The sequence below is a fragment of the Tamandua tetradactyla genome, chromosome 7 (genome assembly GCF_023851605.1).
Source record: "Tamandua tetradactyla isolate mTamTet1 chromosome 7, mTamTet1.pri, whole genome shotgun sequence".
NCBI lineage: Eukaryota > Metazoa > Chordata > Mammalia > Pilosa > Myrmecophagidae > Tamandua > Tamandua tetradactyla.
The window spans coordinates 90,346,796-90,370,476 of NC_135333.1; the positions used below are offsets into that span (position 1 = coordinate 90,346,796).

Sequence of the window (23,681 nt, forward strand, 5' to 3'; positions counted from 1 at the left end):
GCTAAGCTAAGACTTTTGTTAATAATTGCATTTAAAGAGGAGCTTATAGTAAGGCTTTTCATTTTCAAAGTTAATATAATCTCTTGATTTTACTGGATTTTTATTGTTTTAGGGTCATGTAAAATTGTCTGATTTTGGCTTATGCACGGGATTAAAGAAAGCTCACAGGACCGAATTCTACAGAAACCTCACACATAACCCACCTAGTGACTTCTGTAAGTTTGATGTTTGTCTTTTAAAATAGAGCTGACTTTATTCGGTACTGTTACATCTGAATGCTTTCTACTTCTTCCTTAAGAAGAAGAGTTTTTCCTTCATAATTATAATTCTGCCTTGTTGAAATTAGCATTTCAGAACATGAACTCAAAGAGGAAAGCAGAAACATGGAAGAAGAATAGGAGACAGCTGGTAAGTCTGTTGTATTTTTCAGGAAGAATTTTGTGCCCTGGTCCTAAAGTCTTATTTAGTTTTTACTTGATCACATTGTATCTTCAATATATTATTACTTATTGGGATGGTGTCCTATTTTTGATGGACTTCGGAGCTCAGAGCATTTTTGAAAAAAAATACCAGTTTCCAGGTGTGGCAGATAGAGCTTGATCTGAGAACACAGTTCTGATGGATTCTCATAGTCTCTACCTGTAAAGTGGAATGCCGAGTTTTACTTCATGATTTAACTTTAAATGAGTATTTCATTGAGCATGCCTATGAGTGAATAACCTGTGTACTAGCAGTTACCACTTTAGATAAAACGAAGATTAGTTGATTATAGTAAATGACTTATGATTCCCATTTTTCCATGCTCTAACTCTAATACAAAAAATGTCCATCTGCAAGAAGGTAGTTTTATATTTCTAAGAATTTCTTTATTGATAAAGTAAACAGAAAATTTTAGATTGTCAATGTTACAATAAAATACAAAAGCTTACTTTACCACAGATAAACTTAATATTTATTTAAAAGTAAAATTCCAGTCTATTTTTAATTACCCCATATTTCCCTTCTATTACTTAACAAATATAAGAATTGTTTACCTTTTCCTTTTTTTGCTTTGCCCTCTTTACTAGATCCATGCACAATCTCAAAATTAGGAAAATAGGTTTTGACTTTGTCTTCCTAATTTGTCCAAAGCCTGGCACACATATACACTCTATAAATATTTGTTGAATTCAATCTGCTCATGAAATGGAAACTAATTCAGCATTCCCTCAGGAATGTAAAGAGCCTGAAAAGTAATAGCTGATGTCCTTTAAAGTCAAATAAAATGACCTTTGGATTATTCTGCTCATTCTCTCATTAGCCTAAGTAATTGCAAGCTTCCTGTGCTTAAATGGTTTCAGTGTTTTTTAAAGTAAAAAAAAAAAAGTTTTAGAAATGTATTGAGTTATACAGTAAGGAAGAAAATTTTTTTTACTTATGTGTCACTTTTAGATAAGATTTTACGATTGAGAAAAGAATTGCAGTATTCCTTCCTGTTAAAGGAAAAAAATGAGTGCTGTTTAAAAATATGATAGGAGCAATTCTGTATTCCAGAATATTCACAGATGAAATGACTGTTTTACTATCCTCATGGCCCATAGTTATCATGACTTATATCTGTATTTCCCAAGGAAGAAGTAGAGGAGACTAGTTATTTTGGGCAAAACAGTTCCTTAGCACCTGTGTCTCCTGCACACTAAATGTCAATCATGCCTTCCCCCAGGTCATCGTGATGACAGAATCTGCTGTCACAACACAGTTTTAAATGGCCCTTAGAGTACTATCCCTGGTTGAGAACCAGTCTCTAAAGGAATAGTGTTTGTAAGGTTTTATCTGAATTAAGACTGAAAAGCTACATAGCTTCCTGCTGGATAAGCAGTGCCATGGAATTAAGTTTATAATTAAAATACCTGATATTTATGTAGTAGTTTATAGTTTATAGAGTACATTCCTTTTCTTGATTGGTCCTCAAAGGTGAAAGTCTCTTAGGACAGTATTATACCTTTTATGGAAACAGAAGCTGAGGCTCAGAGAAGTTGATTAACTTGCCTAAGAATACATGAGTAGTGAGGGGGAAGCCAGGCCTATTGGAATGAGCCTTTTCATTCTTTCTGAAATGGATTTAGGGCTAAAAATATAGGCAAGTTTGTGATCTTCTTGGCGGGGGGAGACGGACAGAAATCATGTCTTATTAATATTTTATCTAACTCACTATCTGTCATTGAGCCTTACACATGATAAACGTGCCAAAAAAATGTACTGAAGGAAAAACTAACTTCTCTCTCTATATGTGCTTACCAGTAGTGAGCCATACGCAGATCTTAAAAAAATAAATAAAGTTAAGAATGCTGGTTTGACAAGCTGCTCTTTTGCAGGCATATTCCACAGTTGGGACACCAGATTACATTGCTCCAGAAGTTTTCATGCAGACTGGTTACAACAAATTGTGTGACTGGTGGTCTTTGGGAGTTATTATGTATGAAATGCTAATAGGTATGTTTTAACATTAAATTATGTACATAATATGTTAATTTCCATGAGTGTCACTGATTGAACATATCGCAGATATCATGGGATAAAATATTTGAACTCTTAAACCTATTTCTGTCATCTTCCAATGTTAAATACACAATGATAAAAACAACTGAGGACTCCTGTTTCAGGAAAATAGATATCTTATCCAAGTTCCCCATGTATCAAAATTATATCTTCATGGCCTTTCTGGTAAAAGGGAAGACAGTGCTTTATCTTTTATTTTATTGGTTTTATTGGCAATTCTATTGTAAATAGCTGCAAGATGGCATTTTTTAATTTGGTTGTTTTTTTTCTTATGGTACATATATAGTAGGTATAACACATTTGATCAGAAAAGCTGATAAAACTTTTATTTTCTCTGATGTGTAGGATATCCACCTTTCTGCTCTGAAACACCTCAAGAAACATACAGAAAAGTGATGAACTGGAAAGAAACTCTGGTGTTCCCACCAGAGGTGCCTATATCTGAGAAAGCCAAAGACTTAATTCTCAGGTTCGTGATTAAACCCCTAAGGAGTTTCATGGTATCTTTAGACTTCACAGTACCTCAAAGGCTAAATTTCTCATTTCACTTTTGGGGTGTTCCTCCTGATCCTATACAGTTAAAAAGATCAGCAAAAAGAAGATGTTTTCAAAAATGCAAACCCTTTAAAGGAAGTATGTGGGGAAAAAAAGTAGGAGTGAAGAGGAAGGAGGTCTTGTATAGTTTCAGTTACTGATATCTACTAAAAGCTAAAGGCCACTCCTGTTATAGTGCAATGACCCCATCCCAACAGAGAAAGAGGAAGTAGGTTGTTAGTTAAAAGAAATTCTTATCAGGAAAGTCTGTTTGTGCCATCTATTTTAGGCAAAAGATTTCATTCTGTTTCCCAACTAATGATGAAGACAGTTTGCTACTGTCCTGAATGGCTAGAAGGGATGTAAATTGGATATCCTTTGGGAATGGCCAGTTAGCAGCATACTATCAAAGATCTTTAAACTACATGACCATGGACCCACCAATTCCACTTCTAGGAATTTTGTCTACAGAGATAATCAGATGTGTGTAAAGATTTAGGTACAATATGTTTATCGTGGTACTATTTTTAAAAGTGAAATATTGGAAATCATAAAAGTAAATGTTCAGCAATGGTGGAATAGCTAAATAAATATATATCCATATGCAAACTTTGTGTGTATTTTGGGTTTTTTTTTCCATATGAAAACTTTAAAAATTAAATTATAGAAAAAATATTTGATAGCTTTGGAAAATGTTCACAGTATATTAAGTGATAAAGAGTAGTCAGTAATAACTACTGTATCAACAAATATTTTAAAAATTATCAAAGACTAGAAGGAAATGCATCATATATTTACAGTGGTTATCTCTGAGTAGTACATTATAGATGATTTTTGTTTTCTCCCATATTCCTCACAATAAACACAGTTAACTTTAGTGAATAGAAAATATATATATATATATAATTCTTTCAAAAGATTAAATGTTTCAAAGAACATAAATATTTTATATGTAACTTACTTATGGTAATTTCTCTGTTTTTATATTATAGATTTTGTATTGATTCTGAAAATAGAATTGGAAATAGTGGAGTAGAAGAAATAAAAGGTCATCCCTTTTTTGAAGGTGTAGACTGGGGCCATATCAGGTATGTTCAGAGGCTTTTTATGGAGAGGTCTCAGTATATATGAAATTCTAGACTTCATGATTAATTTGCTTCTTATCATGCTAGATTAAAAACAAGAAAAGCCATTGTCATAATGTTGTTGAATCACTTATATAAGTGAGTGGGACTGTAGTGGCTATACCTAAATGACTCATGTTAGATAATGCCCACTTTAGAGGAAAAACAAAACCACATGTTGCACACCTCTTTCAGTTTTTTTTTTCAGAGTTCCATGAGGCAGGCTGTTAGTACAAGAAAGAATTTATATTTTACACTACTTTCACTACTGAAAGTGAGCTACTGAAAGTGAGCTACTGAAAGTGAACTATAGAATACCAGTTTCCATAGACATTTCTCTGTCCTTACCATCAGTTAACCCATATCTAATATTGTAGCCTAACAGATACTAGCACATAGCATTTTATGGTTTATGAAATGTTTTCATATGTATTATATATTAAAGAAAACAAAAACAATATTGTAATCCAGTAACTAACATCAGTTTTGCAGATAAAGAAATAGTCTTTGAGGGGTTATATGACTTGCCTAAGATTAAGGAAGTTATAGACATGATTCTTCATTTTTGTCCTTTCTATGATATACCATCCTGCTTCTCCTTTCATTATTATCTTATTCATAGAAAGATACATGTGTGCGGGGCAGGGGGGCAGTTAAATAATGCAAGTAACTTTTAAGAATTTGCTTATGTTTGTTAATTGTGGGCTTTGGCCTTTTCCTTATTTGGTGTGTGGCCAAACTGCTTTCAGTAGTTCTGGTCTGTTCTCCACACAGCAGCAATTTAGAATAGAAGTCTAACCATGCCATTTTCCCCTTCCCTTTACACTCAGAACGAAGTTAAGAATCTTTGACTGCTCTTCAGAACTGATGGGTGTGGCCTCATCACTACTCCTACTGCCTCATCAGGCCTTCCCATGCTTTCTCTCCTCAGGGTTTTGACGTTTACTATTCATTCTAACTGAAATGCTCCTCTCCTCCTTGCCCTTATTCCTGCTTTTGTCCCTGCTCTGACTAGCCAGCAACTTTTCATCCTTCAGGACAGCTTATCTGTCACTTCCTCAATACAGATTTTCACTGGAGATCCTACTCTGTGCTGGGCACACTACCTGTTATAATACTAGCTGATATTTTTTTGGAATTTATTATTTGTCCACAGAGTTCTAAGTACATTATATGCATTTGTCATTTAATACTCACAATAAACCCTATAAAATAAGTACTATTAATATTCCTATTTTACAGATGAGGAAATTGAGGCAAAGAGAAGTTAAGTAATTTGCTTCTGGTGCCACAGCTAGAATTGAAACCCTGGCAGTGTGATTCTGGAGTCCCGGCTCTTAACTGCTACACTGCCCTCTACTTTGCATATATAATCTCAGTGAATAAAACTGTGACAACTGCCTTTGTACATTTGGAAGGATGCTTAGAGACTAACAGTCTAATCTCTTGATATTTTAACGAGGAAACAGTCCCAGAGCAGGGACTTGCCTGCTTAAAGTCATACTGCTGGTTAGTGACAGGAAATAGGTCTCAGTGCTACTGGCTCCAGATTCTATGGTTCTTTCTACTAAACTAGTAAGTTTATTAAGTTAATTAAGTTGGAATAATTATAGGAAAAAATATTACATGCTTTTATATAATTTTATAAACTCAGCACCTAATTAATCCAATAAATATTTGTTAAACAAATAAAGCTAACATCTTTATACCTAGAAACAATAAAGGCTAATTATTATTAAAGCCAAAGATTGCTTTTGCTTTTTCTATAGCTACAACATTTTTAGCATGGTAAAAGGCATTTTCATGAATGATTTTTTTTAACCCAATGTTCCTGATTTCCTTAAAATTTACATAATTCAGAAGTTTTTGCATTCAGATTTCATCACAAATATGTAGTCCAGTCACACTGTAAACCTCTTATTTTCTCAAATGACTTCTGATTTCTAGATCCTCTACTAGAAGAATTCTGTTCCTGAATCATATAGGTAGAACCCAGTACCCACAGTATCCAAGGAACTTTTATATAACTATAAATTCTTTAAAATAATATCTTTTCTGTTTTACTAGTCCCTTCCATTAACTCTTGATTTTCAGTTTACTGCCTGAGAAAGTCTTGGTACAAAGAGGTAAAAATTCCAAGTAAATTAAAATATCTTGATTAAAATCTTGACTATTTTCAAATCCACAGTGCATTTTCTTTGTTTTTCTAATATCTATAAAACAGTATACAGAATTCATAAGGCTTATTATTAGAAAATTAAGAGTCTCAAAAATTTTACCATGGCTGCTCAATACTTTTTTATAGGGAAAGGCCAGCAGCAATTCCTATAGAAATCAAAAGCATTGATGACACTTCAAATTTTGATGACTTTCCTGAATCTGATATTTTACAACCAGGTAAGACAGTCTACAACATGAGTAACGTTGATAAAAGACTATGAAGATGATGCCATTTTCACTAACGAAGTTACTTTGTTTTTTATTCATTTTTCTATCTTTCCAGTGCCAAATACCACAGAACCGGATTACAAATCCAAAGACTGGGTTTTTCTCAATTATACATATAAGAGGTTTGAAGGCTTGACTCAGCGCGGCTCTATCCCCACTTACATGAAAGCTGGAAAATTATGAATGAAAATCACATTTGCCCACAACCAAGAGAACTCAGGTAGCTGCATCACCAGGCTTGCTTGGCGTAGATAACAATACACTGAAATACTCCTGAAGATGGTGGTGCTTATCTACTACAAGAGGAAATTCTACAGGATTAGGATTTCATAGACTACTATAGGAATTGGTTGGCAGTGCCAGCTGGCTTTTTTTTTTTTTTTTTAATATTTTATTATTTTTGTTAACTTTATTATACTTAGGTACTGGAATAAAAGGAACGTACATCCCTTTCTAACTGCACTGCGTACATGTGTATTAAGGTCCATTCTGCCTGTGTGTCCAGTGGCTTTGTACTGTAACACTCTGATCAGTTCAGGAGAAACATATCATCTAAAGCAACATAGGCTCACCTGTTGGTAACTTGCAGCATTGCTGATTTACTGCAAATCTTTTGGGTCTAGATAATCAGTAAAAGCTATTTTCCATAGTTGGTGTTAGAATACTTGCCCTATTTGGTTTGGACAGCTATAGGACATATATGAAGACAATTCCTAAAAAGGCTTTAAGAAATATTAGAATATGCACTGGTTATTTAAGACATAGAATTTATCATTGTGTTATTACACCAATTCCACAGTGAGGAGTAAAAAAGTTTATAATAAGAGGAAGTTTAGTACCTTCACTCAAGCACTCCACTTTGCATTCAGAAATACTGATAACCTTTATATATGTAGTTTCTGTACACATAGGGAAGTGTATTGTATTATATAAAGTGTAAAGTTGCTTTTTTTGTGACAAGAGGATTTCTTTTTTAATAAGAGGACATGGCATTATTTTCATTTGATTTATGGTGAGTTTAATTTAAGAAATGACCATGAAGGCTGCTTGTAAAACTAGTGTATTTTTATTAAACTATTTTTTTAAATGTCAAACTTCTGATCATGTAAATGGACTTATAGAAAGCAAATTTTACTTTGGTTTTTTAGCAAGTTGTTCATATCATGGCTTGTTTGCTTTTCTTTCTTTTGATGACTTTTTTTATAGTACTTGTATTATTGTGCCATTATTTTCTTAAACTCCAAATGTACCAAAGATCCTGAAAAAAGTAGACATTCACTACTGAGTAGAATTTTACTTCCCTATGAGAATGCTGTTTTCAGACAGGATGCATCTTGAAAGAAGTCAGCTTATGCAAGGGCAGTGTTGTTTATGGTTAGATTCATCACTGTGGCTTGTGTAGATGGGCTTAAGGAAGTAAATGTAGACCAGGAGAGCTGTTATTAGGTGATAGGGGAGATAATGTCAGTATCACATTCTTTAGGTATTTCCCTAAGGATTAATAATCTTTTCTAGCTCAATGCTTTAATTCTAAAATGACTCTGAGGTTTGGGCTTCATAAGTATTAGTTGAGGAATAATACTTTATCAAAGAATGGCCTAATGTTTGTCTTAATTATCCATTGACAGAACTGTTTTAAGATACAACAGTTATAACCATTGCAAGTGATCTGTGTTCAAAATCTGAAGTTATGATTTATTTATAGGATTGTGTTTCCTGATAGGGAAGAATTGCATTGTAACATTATGCAAATCTACAAAAGCTTTTACAAATGTTGCTGCTAGGTAGCACCACAGTGTTTCAATAAGGCCATTCTGGGTTTTTTCCCCATTCTGTTTCTTTCTTTCTTCCTCTTCTTTTAAGTACTGGTTAGAAATTATTACATGATCATCTATTATTTCATATCCATTTTTCTTGTCTGGATCATGTAGCTGAGTAGAAGAGAATTATTGGAACACTGGGATTATTCAAATTAACTAATTCTGATTTTTCTAACTGCCTCTAATTGAAAAAAATGATATCTTTAGCATTTGTTGGGATTTATGAGATTTTCTACTCCCACTCTCCTTTTTTCAAAAAAAGACTGTTTTCCTAAGGTGATGGTTAGTGACTAGATAATAAATCAGGAAACCGCAGCTCTCTAATCCTAGGACGGTAACCGTTCTAGCACACTGAACAGCAAAGAGAGAGATTGTTATACATTTCCTTTTCAGTGCACGGAGTAGAATGTTTTAGTGTCCCTTCCTCATTCTTATTTTTATCAGGAAGAACCTGGAAATAATTATGATTTCTAGGTTGTGGAAAGGGAATTCTGGAAAGTTTGCCTTGTGTGTGTGTTTTTTTTTTTTTTATCATTCCCAGGAGTTAATAGGATGATTCAGAATCTTTGGGGTTTTTCTCCTCATCAACAGCATTTCTTAAGTGCCTATCTAAAAGCAATTAAAGACTGTGTCTGCCCTTTGGAAGCAAAGAATTTGATTTGTGATGCAAATTAACCAGACAATTTGTAAAAGTACTCTGAGCTTGAATTTTCTCTATAATACATTTCCCATATTTCAGGTGAACTGTTTAATTTAAAGGACAAAACCCTATCTGATCAACTGGACGTAATAACATTTTTCTTTAAATTAGACTCTATTTTGAATTAAAAGATTTTATTATAAACTGTGTTTTTGTTTTTTTCTAAGCATATAGAAGCTTGTATACCTTAGATTTATTGATTTCCTGATTTAATATAGATTCTGACTTTTTTATTAAAAATCTTTGTATTAAAGTAAGTTATGCTATTTTTTTTCTTTACATGCATTTCTTATTAACCTAGCTTTAAATCTCCTTTAAATTTACTGAAACAGTGCTGTCTAAAAATAAGGAGTTGCTTATAAATCAGCCTTTACTGAGTGGAATATATGGCTGATTTAATAAACTAAATAGTTGAATGGAAAATCAAAAATGTGGAATATTAAAAATTTTCTCTGCTTGCTAAGGCTTAAGATAGGGTTTAATTTCTTTTTCACTAGCATAATTTTTCTGTTTTTTTAAATACCCACATATCTATGTAAATCTATGAATTTAAAAAATTTTTAAAGGACATTTATTTTTGGTAGTTTATTATACTAAACCTTTAGAAAATCAGTCAGTCCCTACTGGTAGGAGAAACTGCTTTCCATCTTTTAATGATCTATAAGTAAAGAAATTGTGATTTTAAACACTTCCGGGTACCTGGCTACTAAATGCATTCTTTCTTTGCACTGTTAAGATTCAGAACATTCTAAGTGACTGTTTTGCTACAATCATGATTATTTCCCCATGTCTTTATTTAAATTTTATTTTCTCTTTAGAAGTGCACTTATTTCTGAAAAATTTTAATGAAACAGAGCAAAAATCAATATGAAACACTTGGGACTACTAGATATATTTTAGATTTTTATGAAAATGCTGCTTTAAAAAGGAATAAAGTAATAAAGTAGATTTCAGTTCTTTTTTTAAAGAAGCAGTATAAATTATTCAGCAGTTGTCTAGAAAACTAATCAAGCTATTGAGTTCTGTACTGAGTTTCAAAAAAAAATGTTTTGGTGGCATGAGGGCTTTTCTGAAGGTAAGACAAGAATAAAAGCTATGTTTACAAAAATTTCTGTTGGTGAGGTTTTTTGGTTGTATTTTCAAGTTTTGAGATAAGTCTTATCCAAAAGTCAAAGAATCTTGAAAATGTATCCAATTCTTATACTTAAAGACAACATCAAGTATAAGATAAACATTTGAAGTTTCAATTGTTCTTTTAAATAATCAAGATAAACAACTTTGAGTTATAAAATTTCTGTTCAAATCTGCCTCTAAAAACATGGCTACACAAATTGTAAAGTTATAATTTTAGGCACTTGCTGCTAATATAGCTTATGTATGACTCACTGACAAATTTTTCCTAAAAATGGTTTTAACCACATCTCTAGGCCAAAATCTATTAACAAGCAGTAGGTTGAAAATGCCATAAAATAACATTTAAACCAGAGATTTAAGTGGCCAGCTCCCAGGTACCACTACACCCTGTCTCAGTGAAGATACCGACAGTCAATCATGCCACTATCTGCTGAGCGAGAGGCAGCCATCCAGAATCCTGTCCAGCCTAATTGGACTTCAGTTGCTCCCTGAACACGTCATTTCAAGAGTACCATTGTGAGACTGACAAAGCAGTGAAAACACTGAATGTCAAGTCTTGGACTACTCTGTGAAGTAAATGTAATTAGTCATTTTTTTCAGACAATGAACTAGAAGCTAAGTGACTGTGACTTACCCAAAACCCAAGTAAAAAAACTGCTCTTGAACTCAAGTCCAGAGCGCCTTCTACTCCCTCAAATCACAGCGCATGTTCCACAGCTTATTTACGTGTATGATTCTAGGACCTCAGAAGAATAGAGTGACAGAATTGTTACTTTGGGTCCTTTCGACTGCAAGTGACAGAAGATGCAAGTAAAAATGGCTTTAACAATAAAGAACATTAATAACTTGTGTAACACAAAGACCCAAGATAAGGAGCTTTCAGGATAGTCAATTTAACATCTCAAGAACACCAGGTTCCTTCCATGTTTGCACTGTCCTCCTCAGATTGTTAGTACTGTTCTTGGTCTTTCCTCTCAGAGAGGCTAGGAGGGCTGTAGGGCTCTAAGATCAAAGCCTCAAATAGCACCACCCAAAGCCTTAAAAAGAGAAACTAGTGCTCCCCCTTTTTTAAGAAGAAGGAGAATCTTCCAGAAGCATTCTAAGCAGGCCAGTCCCTATATCTTATTGGCCAAGATTATGGCATCCACCCATTCCTAAACCAGTACATGGCCTGGGGTATGAAATGATCATTATTGGCTTAACACTAATTAGGGTTCGCGTCCCTAGTATTGGAGTGGGGCTCACCTAAGCACATGGCAACCTAAAATCAGAATCAAATTGGGGTCCTTTTAATAAGCTACAAGGTAAATCAAAAGGATGCCACAGAGGTTTCACAGCAATGATTCCATTGCTGAATCTGTTATTTCCTGCATATGAACTGAAGGCTGATCCATTAACATCTTCCCAGCCTATGTGTAAAGTGAGAGTACTGAGAAACACTGCTAGGCTCAGCTGCTTGAGTCTCAGGTTTCTTGTCCTTTGGACAGCCATGCTAGTAGGGTTGGGTCTGAGGACAGTGGGTGGATGTATGGCTCAGCAACCAGGGCTTGATATTTTTTAGGGCTTTTGCCACCCCTCCTAGTTCCTATTCATCAGAGCAGGCCAACTGTTCATTGCTCCATCTCCCCCAAAGCTGTTGTATCAAAAATAGGGCCCCTCAACTACTTCTTCCCAGGGCCCAAGCAGGGGTGAGGTATGCTAATTACTATTGGCTCAGCTACTTTTTCTAATTTAGGGGGATGGGCTTTGCTTTATCGAAATCAAAACACCACTAAAGAGAGGTCTGTGCTAACTACTAAGTTGTCTGAGTTACTTTATCTTTCACATTAAAACCTCATCAACCCCCTAAGCATAGGATGACTTTTAACAGTCTTCTAAAGGGAAAAAAAAAATAACAGGAATGAGAAACTGCCAGTGTTTGGCCTCATGTCTTTACCTTTCCTTGTTCTCTTAGGTAAGATTATCTTGACCAGAACTTGAAGGACCCTCCTATACAATCCTATACAATATCAGGAGACTGAAGACTTGGGGCACTGAGCTTGCACTGTCCAAAACTTGCAAAAGTAAAAATTAATTCAGCCTGCTGTATAGTATGCTCTTGTCACTTACACCTCACACACACACACACAATCCCTGAGGGAAAAACAACTTTAAGCAATAACGCTATATATAAAGAGATGTCTATATAGTAATCCTCATTCTTGTCCTAGTTTTGTTCCTCCCTTAGTTCTCTAGGAATTTTAGTTTATTGCTACACCTGTCCTCTGGCGAGCAGAAATAATGCCACATACACACACCCTGCCCCTTGCAACAACCTAGGCTTAAGAAATTCATTGTTAATCAATTAAAGCAATATTTCTGTAAGTAGGGTATTTAGAGCAATTGTTTCAAAATCAACTGGAGTGCTTATTTGAAGAAGGGATTTAATATGTCTCACCCCAGACCTACTAAACTGGAATCTCTGGGTAGGTCTGAAATTCTGCACATTCAGTAACTACCCAGTCGATTCTTAAGCACGTTGAACTTTGACAAACACTAAACTAAGGGGAAAAGGAAATTGGCTGGACTTTTGCAAAAGGAAATCCACCTCACTGGATTATGAGAACATCTGTATAAAGTGACAGAAAAGTTAATGTTTACAGCAGTGCCTGGCACATACTAGTAAGTATTTGTGAACAAATGAATTACATAACCACATTTTGTGGGTGGCCTTATTTTCCTCCTAAGGCTAATCTCAAAATACTTCCATATCTAATAAAACAAATACAACTCCAAAAGCATTGAAGAAGAAAAAAATTTTTGCTGAAGTTGTTATTTTCCAGGGAAATAATGCAGGAGAGTTTTAATTGCATAACAAAGCTCCCTAAATACCCTTTTCTAAAGATCTTTCTCAAATTTCCATTCCCAATTGCAGCTGCCACATCCTCCTTTCCTCCATCTCCCTTTCTCTCTCTCCCTCTCTCATGAGTGCACTCCTCCCGTTTCCTTCTCTGCTTCTCTCCTTTCTTAGGCCAAGCTCAAGCTAATCTTTCATGTACCAAAAGCCCACTATAGGTCGAATCATCCCTCTAAACACAGATGACTTTAGGCCTTTCCTTCTCCAAACTGCACTCCCATCCCTTAACCTGCTCTGCGCATCCAAGCATCTTCCCCCAGTTTACCTTCCATAGAATGTTGGGGCTATGGAGGGGAAAAGGGTAGTTTTAAATACTTATAGTTCAGTTATTTTCTCCGGTCAGGAATGTGATAATGGGTTTATTTATTTTATTTTTGTGTATCATTTAAAGAATATCTTCAATTTACATTCTGAAGCAAGTGAATTTTTTGGTTCAGAGCCAACTAAAATATCTAAGTGGCTTTAAGGATACCCCCAAACAAATTACATTGCTCAATTCAGCAAAAGGTTGAAAAGGATAGGAGTTTTAAGCTTGTCAGACATTGGTTCCCAATTCTAGGGGGTGGAGTGGGTGCAAAGGAATACATCATACTGAAAATAATACTGTTGAAAATAGTACTGTTCTTGCCTGAAAACTTAGCAGTGAAGCAAAATGAGTGAACAAACTAAGTTTATCAGGGCTAGGCAATGATTCCTGGAGAGTAAGTTTACTCTGGACTTTTGGCAGGGGAACCATGTCGACTGGAAGGAATGTGCAATCTGCAAGTCACATTTCAAATGACTTTACTCACATTTTGCCCACAAGAGAAAACGTGAGAGCATTTTCCTAGTTTGATATCCTGTCGAGATATTGTGTTGCTCTTTATCTATGGGGTATCCTTTGGGGGATAATGGAATTACTCTTTTTTTCAAAGAAGCTGCAGAACATAAATACAGCAAGTTAGATTTAAGCCTGAACAGTAAGGAGAACACATGAAACAATGAGAGCAATTCTTTCTGTGAATTCCTGCTGGCCTGCTTTCTCTGTGTACTACATTTCCTGCTATCATATTTTAGGTTCTGGATTCCTCTTCTCTTGTTTTCAGGCATTGGGTGGAAGTGAATCATCATTTCTAAGAAATGAGGGCTGCAATGATTCACAGGGAAGCTTATCTGACACCACAATATGAACTCCCAAGGAGACATGACTTTCATGGTCTTGTCTCTACCACCTACTAACTGAGTGATCCTGGCCAATATAGTCATTGTCTCTGAACCTTTGTTTCCCTAGAGATAAGACAGTAATTAGAGATGTTCAGCTCACCTCAGAGAGGTTGTTGTAAGGCTCACAGGAGATGATAAAGATAAAAATTGCTTTGTAAGGAAAGATGCTCTATAAAAGAGTAAGGTACATTTAACCAGAGTCCTAGAGGTAACATTTACCATTGAGGTAGCATTTAGCACATGCCCAGGCCTGGGAGATGCTCTCTCCTTACAGGACTTGATGGAAAAAGAACCTCGAAACAGTGTGTAGGCTTGACAGGAAAGCTAGAAAGACCTAGGGCAGATTTTAAGACTACCTGCCAGGTCCTGTGTAGATGGACTCTTTCTGAGCTGTGTGCAGAAGGTGGTGTTGGTGCAATGTGGAGTGGAAGTAGAGTTCCAAGCAAAACTGATCGGGATGTTTTGAGAATGGTTATTGATTAGGCATGTGTCTAGGTGTGCACAGTTCTCCTTAGCACCTCCTTCCACATCTAGTATAAAAAAAAAAATCCCAGTTCTTGGGCCACGGTGGCTCAGCAGGCAAGAATGCTTGCCTGCCATGCCAGAGGACCCGGGTTCGATTCCCGGTGCCTGCCCATGTAAAATAAAAAATAAAAATAAAAAAAAGAATGCTCTTGTTAAAAAAAAAAAAAAGAATCCCAGTTCCCACTTAAGACTGAAAGCTTTCTGCTGTTGTACCTACTTTTGGCTGGGAAAACACTTCCAACCCCCTTGCCCTGGTAGGCCCTAAGCAGCTCTCAGGACAGAAAGCAGCTAATTAAAACCCTGCAATTCAGAACCTTGGTAGGAAAATTATCAGTGATGCAAAGCTTTAGTGTTTTTTCTGCTACTCCTTTCCTCCACTACTTCCACTTTGCAAACAAATCCAGTCTAGGGATCAATGGGAGATGAGTGAACCAGGGTATTCTAGAAACATCACTACAGGATATAGGGATGTCAAATGATCCCCAAAAGAGCGTGCCTGTGGACTTAATTGTTCCAGGAGCTAGAACAGCTTTCTCGGTGACCCTCTCTCTTGTCATCTACACCCTCCCTTCTCCAGTTAAGCCATTCCCAATACAGAAATGAGAAGGGGCGTGTGAAGACCCTTTTTTAGTAACTCCCCTACTCTCACCATTCAATGATCTTCATTAAGACTTTTACGTTTTCTTCCAAGAGTCTATAACTCCCATCCTTGGGAGCATTCAAAAAATGAACCTTACTGTGGCCGTGGATGCCTGTTTTAATCGGGCCGCCTTCTGGAAAGGCTCAGGTGCTGCCTCGCCCGCCTTCCCGCCCTTTGCCTCTCGCAGGAGGGGTCGGCGGAGCGGTGCCCGCGGTGATTCCACTCTGTGCCCGCGCCCTTTTCTCCCGCGCTGGCGGCCCGCGGCGCCCAGACCTCGCCGAGAGCAGGCGAGCCCCAGTCCGCATGCTCAGTAGCTGCGGCCGGCCGGGCGGCGTATCGGAGCTGGCTGTGTGCCCAGAGGCTGCAGGGGTGGCCGCCGCGGCATCGGGCAGAACCCTACGAGCTCCGGGACCTGGACAGGGCCTGGACGGGGCCGGGACTCCCCCATGCTGCCAGCCCTGAGGCTGCGGAGCCGGCCGGGTGGCTCCTGCGATGGCGGCGGAAGAGGAGGCTGCGGCGGGAGGTGAGACTGCTGGCGGCCCGCCGACGGAGGTGGCTCCAGGTGGGGGCGCAGTGCTGGACGCGCTGGGAGGTGGGGGCGCCGAGCCCGCGGTGCCCCCGACGGGGCGAGGGGCCGGGGCGGCGACCCCAGGTCTGCCCACTTTGCGGAGAAGGAAGGGCCGGCGCCCGTCCCCTCGGGCACCGCGGGAACGCACTGCACGGGGCCCGGCATCACCTCCGCTTCTCTTTGGGACCAAGAGCGTCCCTTGGGGCACAGGTGCCCTTGGCGCCGCGCGAGTCCTCAAGGGAAGGGGCTTTGGGGAGCGAGCCCGGGATTCCAGTCAGGTTGTAGGGTTGCCGGCAGCAGCGCTGCTTGGCCCTGGGCTGGACGTTTTGGCGAAGGTGAGCTGGCGAGCAGCCTCCCTCCGCCAGCCGCTGGGCGCCCATCGAGATGTGCGCGGTCGTCTCCCGGTCCCTGCTTCCCTGCGTGGACTTTGTAGATTTCCATTTTTTTTTCTTGGTATAAGCCGTTTTTTATAAACCGAAGGAGCTCGGGTTCTGCTTGCTCATACCCTCTCAACTGGCTATATTCACTTCCATTCCCGCCTTCAAAAGCTGTCGGGCCAACGGGTGGACAGAAAGGGCAGGTGAGCGCGGCTCCAAAACAACCTCCTGGAAGCGACGCGGCTCTGATCTATTACCATTAGTGCTTCAGTAAATTCGCCAGCAGAGCTTGTTTATTTTTTGAGTTATTTCTGTGAATCGAAATTTGCTACGTCTTCTCACTCACTGTTGCCTACTGACAGTATCTTGTGTTTTTGTTTTTGTTTTTGTTTTTTCCGTAAGACTACAACTCAATTACGGGATGCTTATAAAATAGCTGTTATTTAAGACAAATGGGAGGCAGGAAAAATCTCAGAGCTAAAGCAAGACTAACCAAGAGAAGTTCGGGGAAACAACGGACTGCATCTCCCCTTTCCTTTTGGAATGTGATGATACATTTTTAGCTTCTTCTGTGATATAGAACAAGGGGACCCAGGTGGCTTTTGAAAATCTAATACAGTAGTGAGAATTTGGATCATGAGGAGATTACCAAAATTCTTTCATTTGAATAATTATGGTCTTTCTTGATGTAATGAAGACTTGGGTAAGCCCTGTTCTGAAAAGAGCAGGCAGTATGTATAGTGTTTTTAAGCTCAGAAAGTCTGTCTTCTATTCTGAGTTGTGATTGAGCTCTGCTCTTTACTGTCATGAGGGCCAAGTTATTTAAAACTCCTTAGCTTTAGTTTCCTCCTCTGTAAAATGGGGATATAGTATCTGACTATAGGGTTGTTAAGATTAAATGAGGAATAAATTCACATGAAGTGCCTAGCCCACTGCTTGACTAATAAGTGTTCCATAAACATTAGCTTAATAATTATAGCTATTAATTTACAGCTCAATTTTTGTTTGTGAAATTAATGAGTCCTGTCTAGTCCATTAAGATAGTGTCCCAGGAGAGTTAAAATTGACCAAATTGAAAGAATATCTGGGCTTTTCTGGAAAAAAGAGAAATCTCAAATCGTGGTGCTAATGAGCAAATTTGCTCATTTCCGGGCACCCCTTTCTCTGATTTAGAAGGGTGGAAAGAAATGTTACTAGATCCCCCCCCACCCCAACCCACCCCCACCCCATCTTGCAGGGAAAAGAGAGCAGGTTTCTGTATCATAATTCAGAGCTATGTTTTTCTTATACAAAATCCTGCAAGTTTCATTTTTGAAGGCAGCTTGACAGGACCCTCGTGGTAAAATAAAAATCTAAAAGTAATGGTGGGGTGATAGGGAACTCAAAATTTGGCTTATTCTGTTTCAGAAGAAAACAAAACTTTAGAGCTGGATTTGGAGCTGGCCATCAAAAATTAGCTGGTGCTGGACATGATTGCCTGTTCACTTAGGGGTTTTGGTAGGTTTATGGTAAATACCAAGATGCAGCATGCAGAGAGAGGGAGTCTTGGGGGAGCAATGCATTTCCCACGGACTGCCAGAGAGGGCCTTGGGTTGGGATCTGTACCATTTGCTCACCTTCCTTTTCTTCCATTCCATGGAGTTATCAAGCCCAACTCGTTTGAGATATAGTTTTGCAATTACAGTGAGTGGGATTTATATTTGTGACTCAGAAATAAAAAACCGTGTCCCAATCACCTTTGCAGAAAGTTGCGTTTCTGGACTGGATCCTTCAGCAACGTTTCAGCCTGAAATGTGTTACTCAGGATAAACCAGAATGAGCTAATTATTTTTTACTCATTTAAAAGAAAGGAAAGAGGAAGGAAAAGAGAGATGGGGAAGAGCAGTTGTTGGGGAGCAGTGGGCGTGGCAGGGAGAGGAAAGAAGGAAGGCACAGAGGGGTGGACAAAAGAGGAAGAGACGGAAAAGGAGAGAGTGGAGGAGGAAGAGAGAAGGAAGTAGATGTAGAGAAAGGGGCAAAGAAAGAGGGAAGGAAAGGGAAAGAGATGTGGGAGTGGGAGATGGAGGACTGTAGGGGGAAGGAAAACGAGAGGAAGGAAGAAAAAGAGCACTGGGAAAAAGTGGGTTGGGGGAGGAGGGATGGAGGAAGGGGTGGAGATGAGGAAGGAATGGGGGAGGGAAAGTGCCAGCTGCCTCCACATCAAAGTTTGACTGTGGGGGTCGGAGGGCAATTTAATGGTAAAATACATAGTAGAAGCTACAATATTAGTATAGTAAGTGTAGTGATTTCATCACCTCCTTCTGTGTGGTGAACACTGATTATAGCATCCTTTTGAAATCTCTCCCTTTACAAAATGCTCAGGAAATCATAAACAAGGTAATGACATTTAATGTCAGTTGTTCCATTTAGTGCAAGACCTCCCACTTTCCACTGACAGCTCTTACTCAGGTGCTTGGGATCTGGGTCATTAGTCAGCCGCAGCTGTGTCATCAGCCTTATCCAGGACTGAGCGTGAGCCAGGTGCTATCCCTGAGATGACTGCCTGTTTTGTGCCACAGGGATATCCTGTCCTGGTTTTTGCAAGTCTGCCAACTGGAGTGGTTTCCCTGGTGCTAAAACCCTGTCACGCTTCTGTCCTTCCCACCCCTCCGCCCACCAGCACCTTGCCCTGTCCCCCTCCTTCCCAGTGCCAGGAAGCTGTAAGAACTAAGCCATCAATGTGAGTGCCTGTTGGTGCTGGGACCACAGGCGCGATATATTCTCTGTATACTGGTAACATATGAAACACTTAGCCCTGCGCGCCCCCCACCCTGTGTCCTTCCGTCTCTTACCTGGGGACTGTCATCATTCCTTGTCCCTGATACAAACCATTTCCATTATACCACTTTAGGATATATTATCTCGTTTATCCACCAGTTTTAAAACTTACTTAACATATGTAAATCAGTCAAGGTATATAATATTAAAATAAAAAACAAAATGACTAAAATCAATTAATCTATTAAATATATAAAATTAAAGTCACTATTTTATCAAAATGAAAATTAAAAATCAGTAGTTTTCATTTTAAAATACTTAACTGTTGGTTGGAGTAATGAGAATTTGACATTTATCCCCGTAAATTGTTGGTGGTTAGTTTCTCTAGTCTCTAATCCTAGAGATTAGGATGGTTGAAATCTCTAGGTAGTATCTTTCCAGAGAGATAAAAGCAAAGAAGGCTGAAGGAAAAGAAACAGAGAGAGAATCGTTCTATCCTTCCATTCAATATGGTTTGCATTACAGGATAGTTAGAAGTGAAGGTCAAGATTATTGCCATAATACAATAATTTTTGAAGGCATTCAAAAATTTTATTAATAAATGATTTTTATTATATTTAAATATAACATTTATTATATTATAACATAAATATTATAATATTTCATGTATTCATGTAGGCAGATAAGAAATACCCCTTACCATATTTTCCTACCATATTGCAGGGAGTGAAGAATCATCCAGTAGCCTATCTTTCTCACCCCCGTCTTTGTCTTATATTGTACTTGATTTACATGCGGGAATCTACCTTTCCCCAAACATGGTTTATACTTCTCCACCTCCATGCCTTCACTCAGGCTGTTGGCTGCATCTGGGCTGCCCCTGCCCTCCCTTTAGACTGGCCTGAAGAAGTTTGAGCACGTGGTCTTAAAGCCTGAGCTCAGTTGTCATTTCTTTTGTATCTGCCTGTATAGGAGGTCTGTGAAGGAACATAGCATGAGCTATGGAACCGGGCAGTTTGGAGTGTGGTTGCCAGCTTCATTTACTGTGTGACCCTGGCTAACTAACTTTTTGAGCCCTAGTTTCCTTATCTATAAAAATGTGGGTCAAACTACCTGATTTGTAAGGTTACTAGAGGAGTTAAATGAAATAATGATTAAAACTGTTTAGTTTTACAGTTCAATCATTCAACAAATAAACCTTTTCAGAACATCTCCAAATGAAAAAGAGTCTTCTCTTCTATTTTCACATTTTAGTTTTTGTGTGTCTGTAATAACACTTGTCCTATTTGCCACAAGTTATTTAGGTGTCTTTGCCCCACCCTTAGTTTGCACATTCCTAGTAGGGCAGAGTTGGTTCTTACTCATCTTTACAGTCGCCACTTACTTACACCTAATAAGTGTTTACTAAAGGTTTGTTGATTTTAAATGACTGATGCTTAGTTTGAAGTGTAGACAGAGTTGATTCATTCAAAAAGTACCAATTAAATGATATACTTACTACTGAGCTAAGCCAACACAATGAATAAAGCAAGAGAAAGAGTTAAAGAGCTTACGAAATTTATTAGGCTAGGGAAGACATGCAGACAAAATATTTGTGAGACAAGTGAGAACATGGTGAGATATATAGATTAACTATTAAGAGTTATTCTCCTTTCCCAAGTTTGGAAAAATTATATCTGGTTGATTGAGGAGGGACTCATAGAAGACTTTCAGAAAAGGTGCCAATTTTAGTATTGATGGGCAGTTAACTCTTGGATAGGCAGAGAAGAGGGACTTTCAGGAAAAAGAATAGGCATGGAAATGGAAAAACATTTATTTGCCCGGAGGAAAGCTGGTTTTGGATAGGAAGATTGAAACAGGAAGAATTGGACCACCAAAGTTGCATTAAGTGTTGTCAAGGGCTTCCGCTTTCAGGTCTGTGATGCAGCATGGACAGTTAACAAAGAAAGCCCGTCTTACAGGCAGGTGATTTTCTTGTTCTCCAAAGAAAAGATACGTGCATTTGCTTTTTGGTTCCTGGTTGACAACAGAGCTTTGAGATCTCATGAAACTCAAATTATGACATATTTTCAATTAGGAATCCAGCTCCTTCCCTCCCACCCCCCCCCCCCCACCCCCGCCTCAGAAAGCAGAGGTCTTCCTTACTGCCAGGTTGGCTATCAGTCTCACGCAAAGTACACTGAGCCTCTTCTTTCTCTTTTCCATCCTCCTTTCTTCCCTGAAAAAAGCAGCTGTTTAATATCTTTAAATCCATTTCACATTCTTCTGGAAAGCATCACAAATATTATTTCACTTATTCTCATTGAAGCCCACTAGGAAGCAGGTAGCTGGACTTCCAAAGTCTGTTCAACATAATAACCTGTGTTCTCTGTTCTGTTCCCACCACTGATGTCCCTTCCGTTGAGGATGGGCTCCAGGCATGCTTTCAGAAAACAACATGCAGAGCTCACAGACCCTTCCCATGCAGCTCCTTAGGACAAAGCTAAAGAATACTCTCAGACTTTACTTCCAACACTAGCACTTAGTGAAGGTTTATAATCAAAAAGGAATCCAGTGCCCTGTATGTCTGAATATCTCCTAATATGAAAAGAACACCCATGGAAATACCTCTCTGAGATAACATCAAAGATATTCATCTTGGACAGGCCATGGTGACTCAGCAGGCAGAGTTCTCACCTGCCATGCCAGAGACCTGGGTTCGATTCCCAGTGCCTGCCCATGCAAAAAAAAAAAAAGATATTCATCTTATTTTGATTCATGTGCAGTTCAGAGGATCTCTGGCTTAGAAGCCACCTATAAACAGAAGTCTGCCAAACCTCATCATTGTACCTCTTCATCTTTTTTTCTTGGGGGGGGGGATATAGGAAGAGTAAATCATTATACCTAGACAGTGCCATAGTCGAAAGTGTATTTTACAGAAACTCAGATTTTAGAAGATAGATTGGTATAAAATAGAACTGAAATTTCTTGAGCACCTTACAGAGTAGGTGTCAATAGATATCCAAATGCAAGATTATGATGATTAAAATTGTTCTGTCAAAGATCTAGAGAAAAGTTTTTATTGGGATATTGAACAAAATATCCACCTACATTTATTTCTCTGAACACTTAAAAGCTCCCTGGTAGGAAAATTGCATTTTCTCTCTGAGTTACATGGTACCCAAAGGTAGGCTGTGTTTACACTACCATGGAGATAAGCAAATATTGCATTCTTGGTAGGCCATCCCTTATAACAAGTCACCCAGGCAACCACAGTGACCTAGAAAAGAGAGACCAAACTCAGTTTTCGGTGCCTCATGATGTTTAGTGGCTTCTTTAGGACAATTCTTCTTTTCTTTAGCTCTCAACTTGAGTTCATAAATGCTAGCGCTCTTGGTTTAGTAATTCCTTTCAGCAGTCTTATCTACCTCTGGGGCAAGTGGTCATAAGCAAAGCAGTCTGATCTCAGATTCAGATTCACGCTCAAATTTTAGAAGACACATTTGGCAAATTATTTTTCAAAAGGTTTAAAAGGCATTTTTGTTAACCCTTTCCCTAGGAAAAGCATGAAAGTAGCTTTAAATTCTGCTCATCATTATTACTGTGTTCTGCTAGTGCTTAGAGAGCCACATTGGGTTTTATTACTTTTAAGATTCATTTTGTGTTTCAGTTTATAGAATTTTAACTCTTGCCTGTTGTAATGTCAATCCTTTCCTTTTTTAAAAGGCTCTTTCCTCTTTCTAGAATAATTGTCATTCAGTGAAAAGACACACATTTTTATGAATACTAAGGATTTTTTTCCCCAAAGTTAATCTGAAAGTATCTGATCTTGTTGTTCCCCTTTGGTGTCAGGAATCAGGTATCTTTAATAGGTTCTGTGTAGAATTTGGCATATCCAGTCATGCCTGATTAATTAGCATTAATGGTGACAATGGCCAATATCACTTCTTCCACTTACTCATAAGTGAGAATTGCATTTTGTTGTGCTCTGTTTTCCTAGGTGTAACGCTGATGTGGTCTAGACCATCCAAATCTAAATAAATGTTTGTGTCTTTTGAGAAGACCTGCTGATGTTAAAAATATTGAACCTGCAATTCTTCTTTTGCATGGGGAGCATTCAGGTGAGGAACAAGTTAGGAGACTTTTCTATTTCAATGTGGAACTGAAATTCTGATGAACTGCTGTTTCTTGTTCTTATCTTTCCTTGGATTAGTTTCTAATGCCTGTGAAATATTGGCCTTTTCTGGAACAGTCATAGTTCGGGAAGCATTCTTCAGGATTTATATCACCCTGATTATATTCTGCATCACAGCTGAGTGGTTTCCCGTGACTCCGATTTCCTTATAGTCATCATGGGTGTTCCCACTCCCTCTTCACCCCATTTCAAAGGACTAATATTTATCATTCTCACCCAGACTCTACTAAATAGCTCATTCTT

At 38.2% G+C, this 23,681-nt stretch overlaps 2 protein-coding genes across 7 annotated transcripts in view; both read left to right on the forward strand.

The window, feature by feature from the left end:
• Window positions 1–9,308, forward strand: part of STK38L (serine/threonine kinase 38 like) — a 140,856-nt gene extending 131,548 nt beyond the window's left edge. For all 5 annotated transcript variants that reach the window (XM_077170378.1, XM_077170380.1, XM_077170379.1 and 2 more), the window contains 7 exons: window positions 113–215; window positions 347–408; window positions 2,355–2,472; window positions 2,884–3,007; window positions 4,065–4,160; window positions 6,502–6,593; window positions 6,700–9,308. In XM_077170378.1, the coding sequence (XP_077026493.1) occupies window positions 113–215; window positions 347–408; window positions 2,355–2,472; window positions 2,884–3,007; window positions 4,065–4,160; window positions 6,502–6,593; window positions 6,700–6,827 (723 nt within the window). In that variant the 3' untranslated portion in view covers window positions 6,828–9,308. The remainder of the gene's footprint in view (window positions 1–112; window positions 216–346; window positions 409–2,354; window positions 2,473–2,883; window positions 3,008–4,064; window positions 4,161–6,501; window positions 6,594–6,699) is intronic.
• Window positions 9,309–15,858: 6,550 nt separating this feature from the next.
• Window positions 15,859–23,681, forward strand: part of BMAL2 (basic helix-loop-helix ARNT like 2) — an 85,336-nt gene continuing 77,513 nt past the window's right edge. For both annotated transcript variants that reach the window (XM_077170383.1, XM_077170384.1), the window contains exon 1: window positions 15,859–16,085. In XM_077170383.1, the coding sequence (XP_077026498.1) occupies window positions 16,055–16,085 (31 nt within the window). In that variant the 5' untranslated portion in view covers window positions 15,859–16,054. The remainder of the gene's footprint in view (window positions 16,086–23,681) is intronic.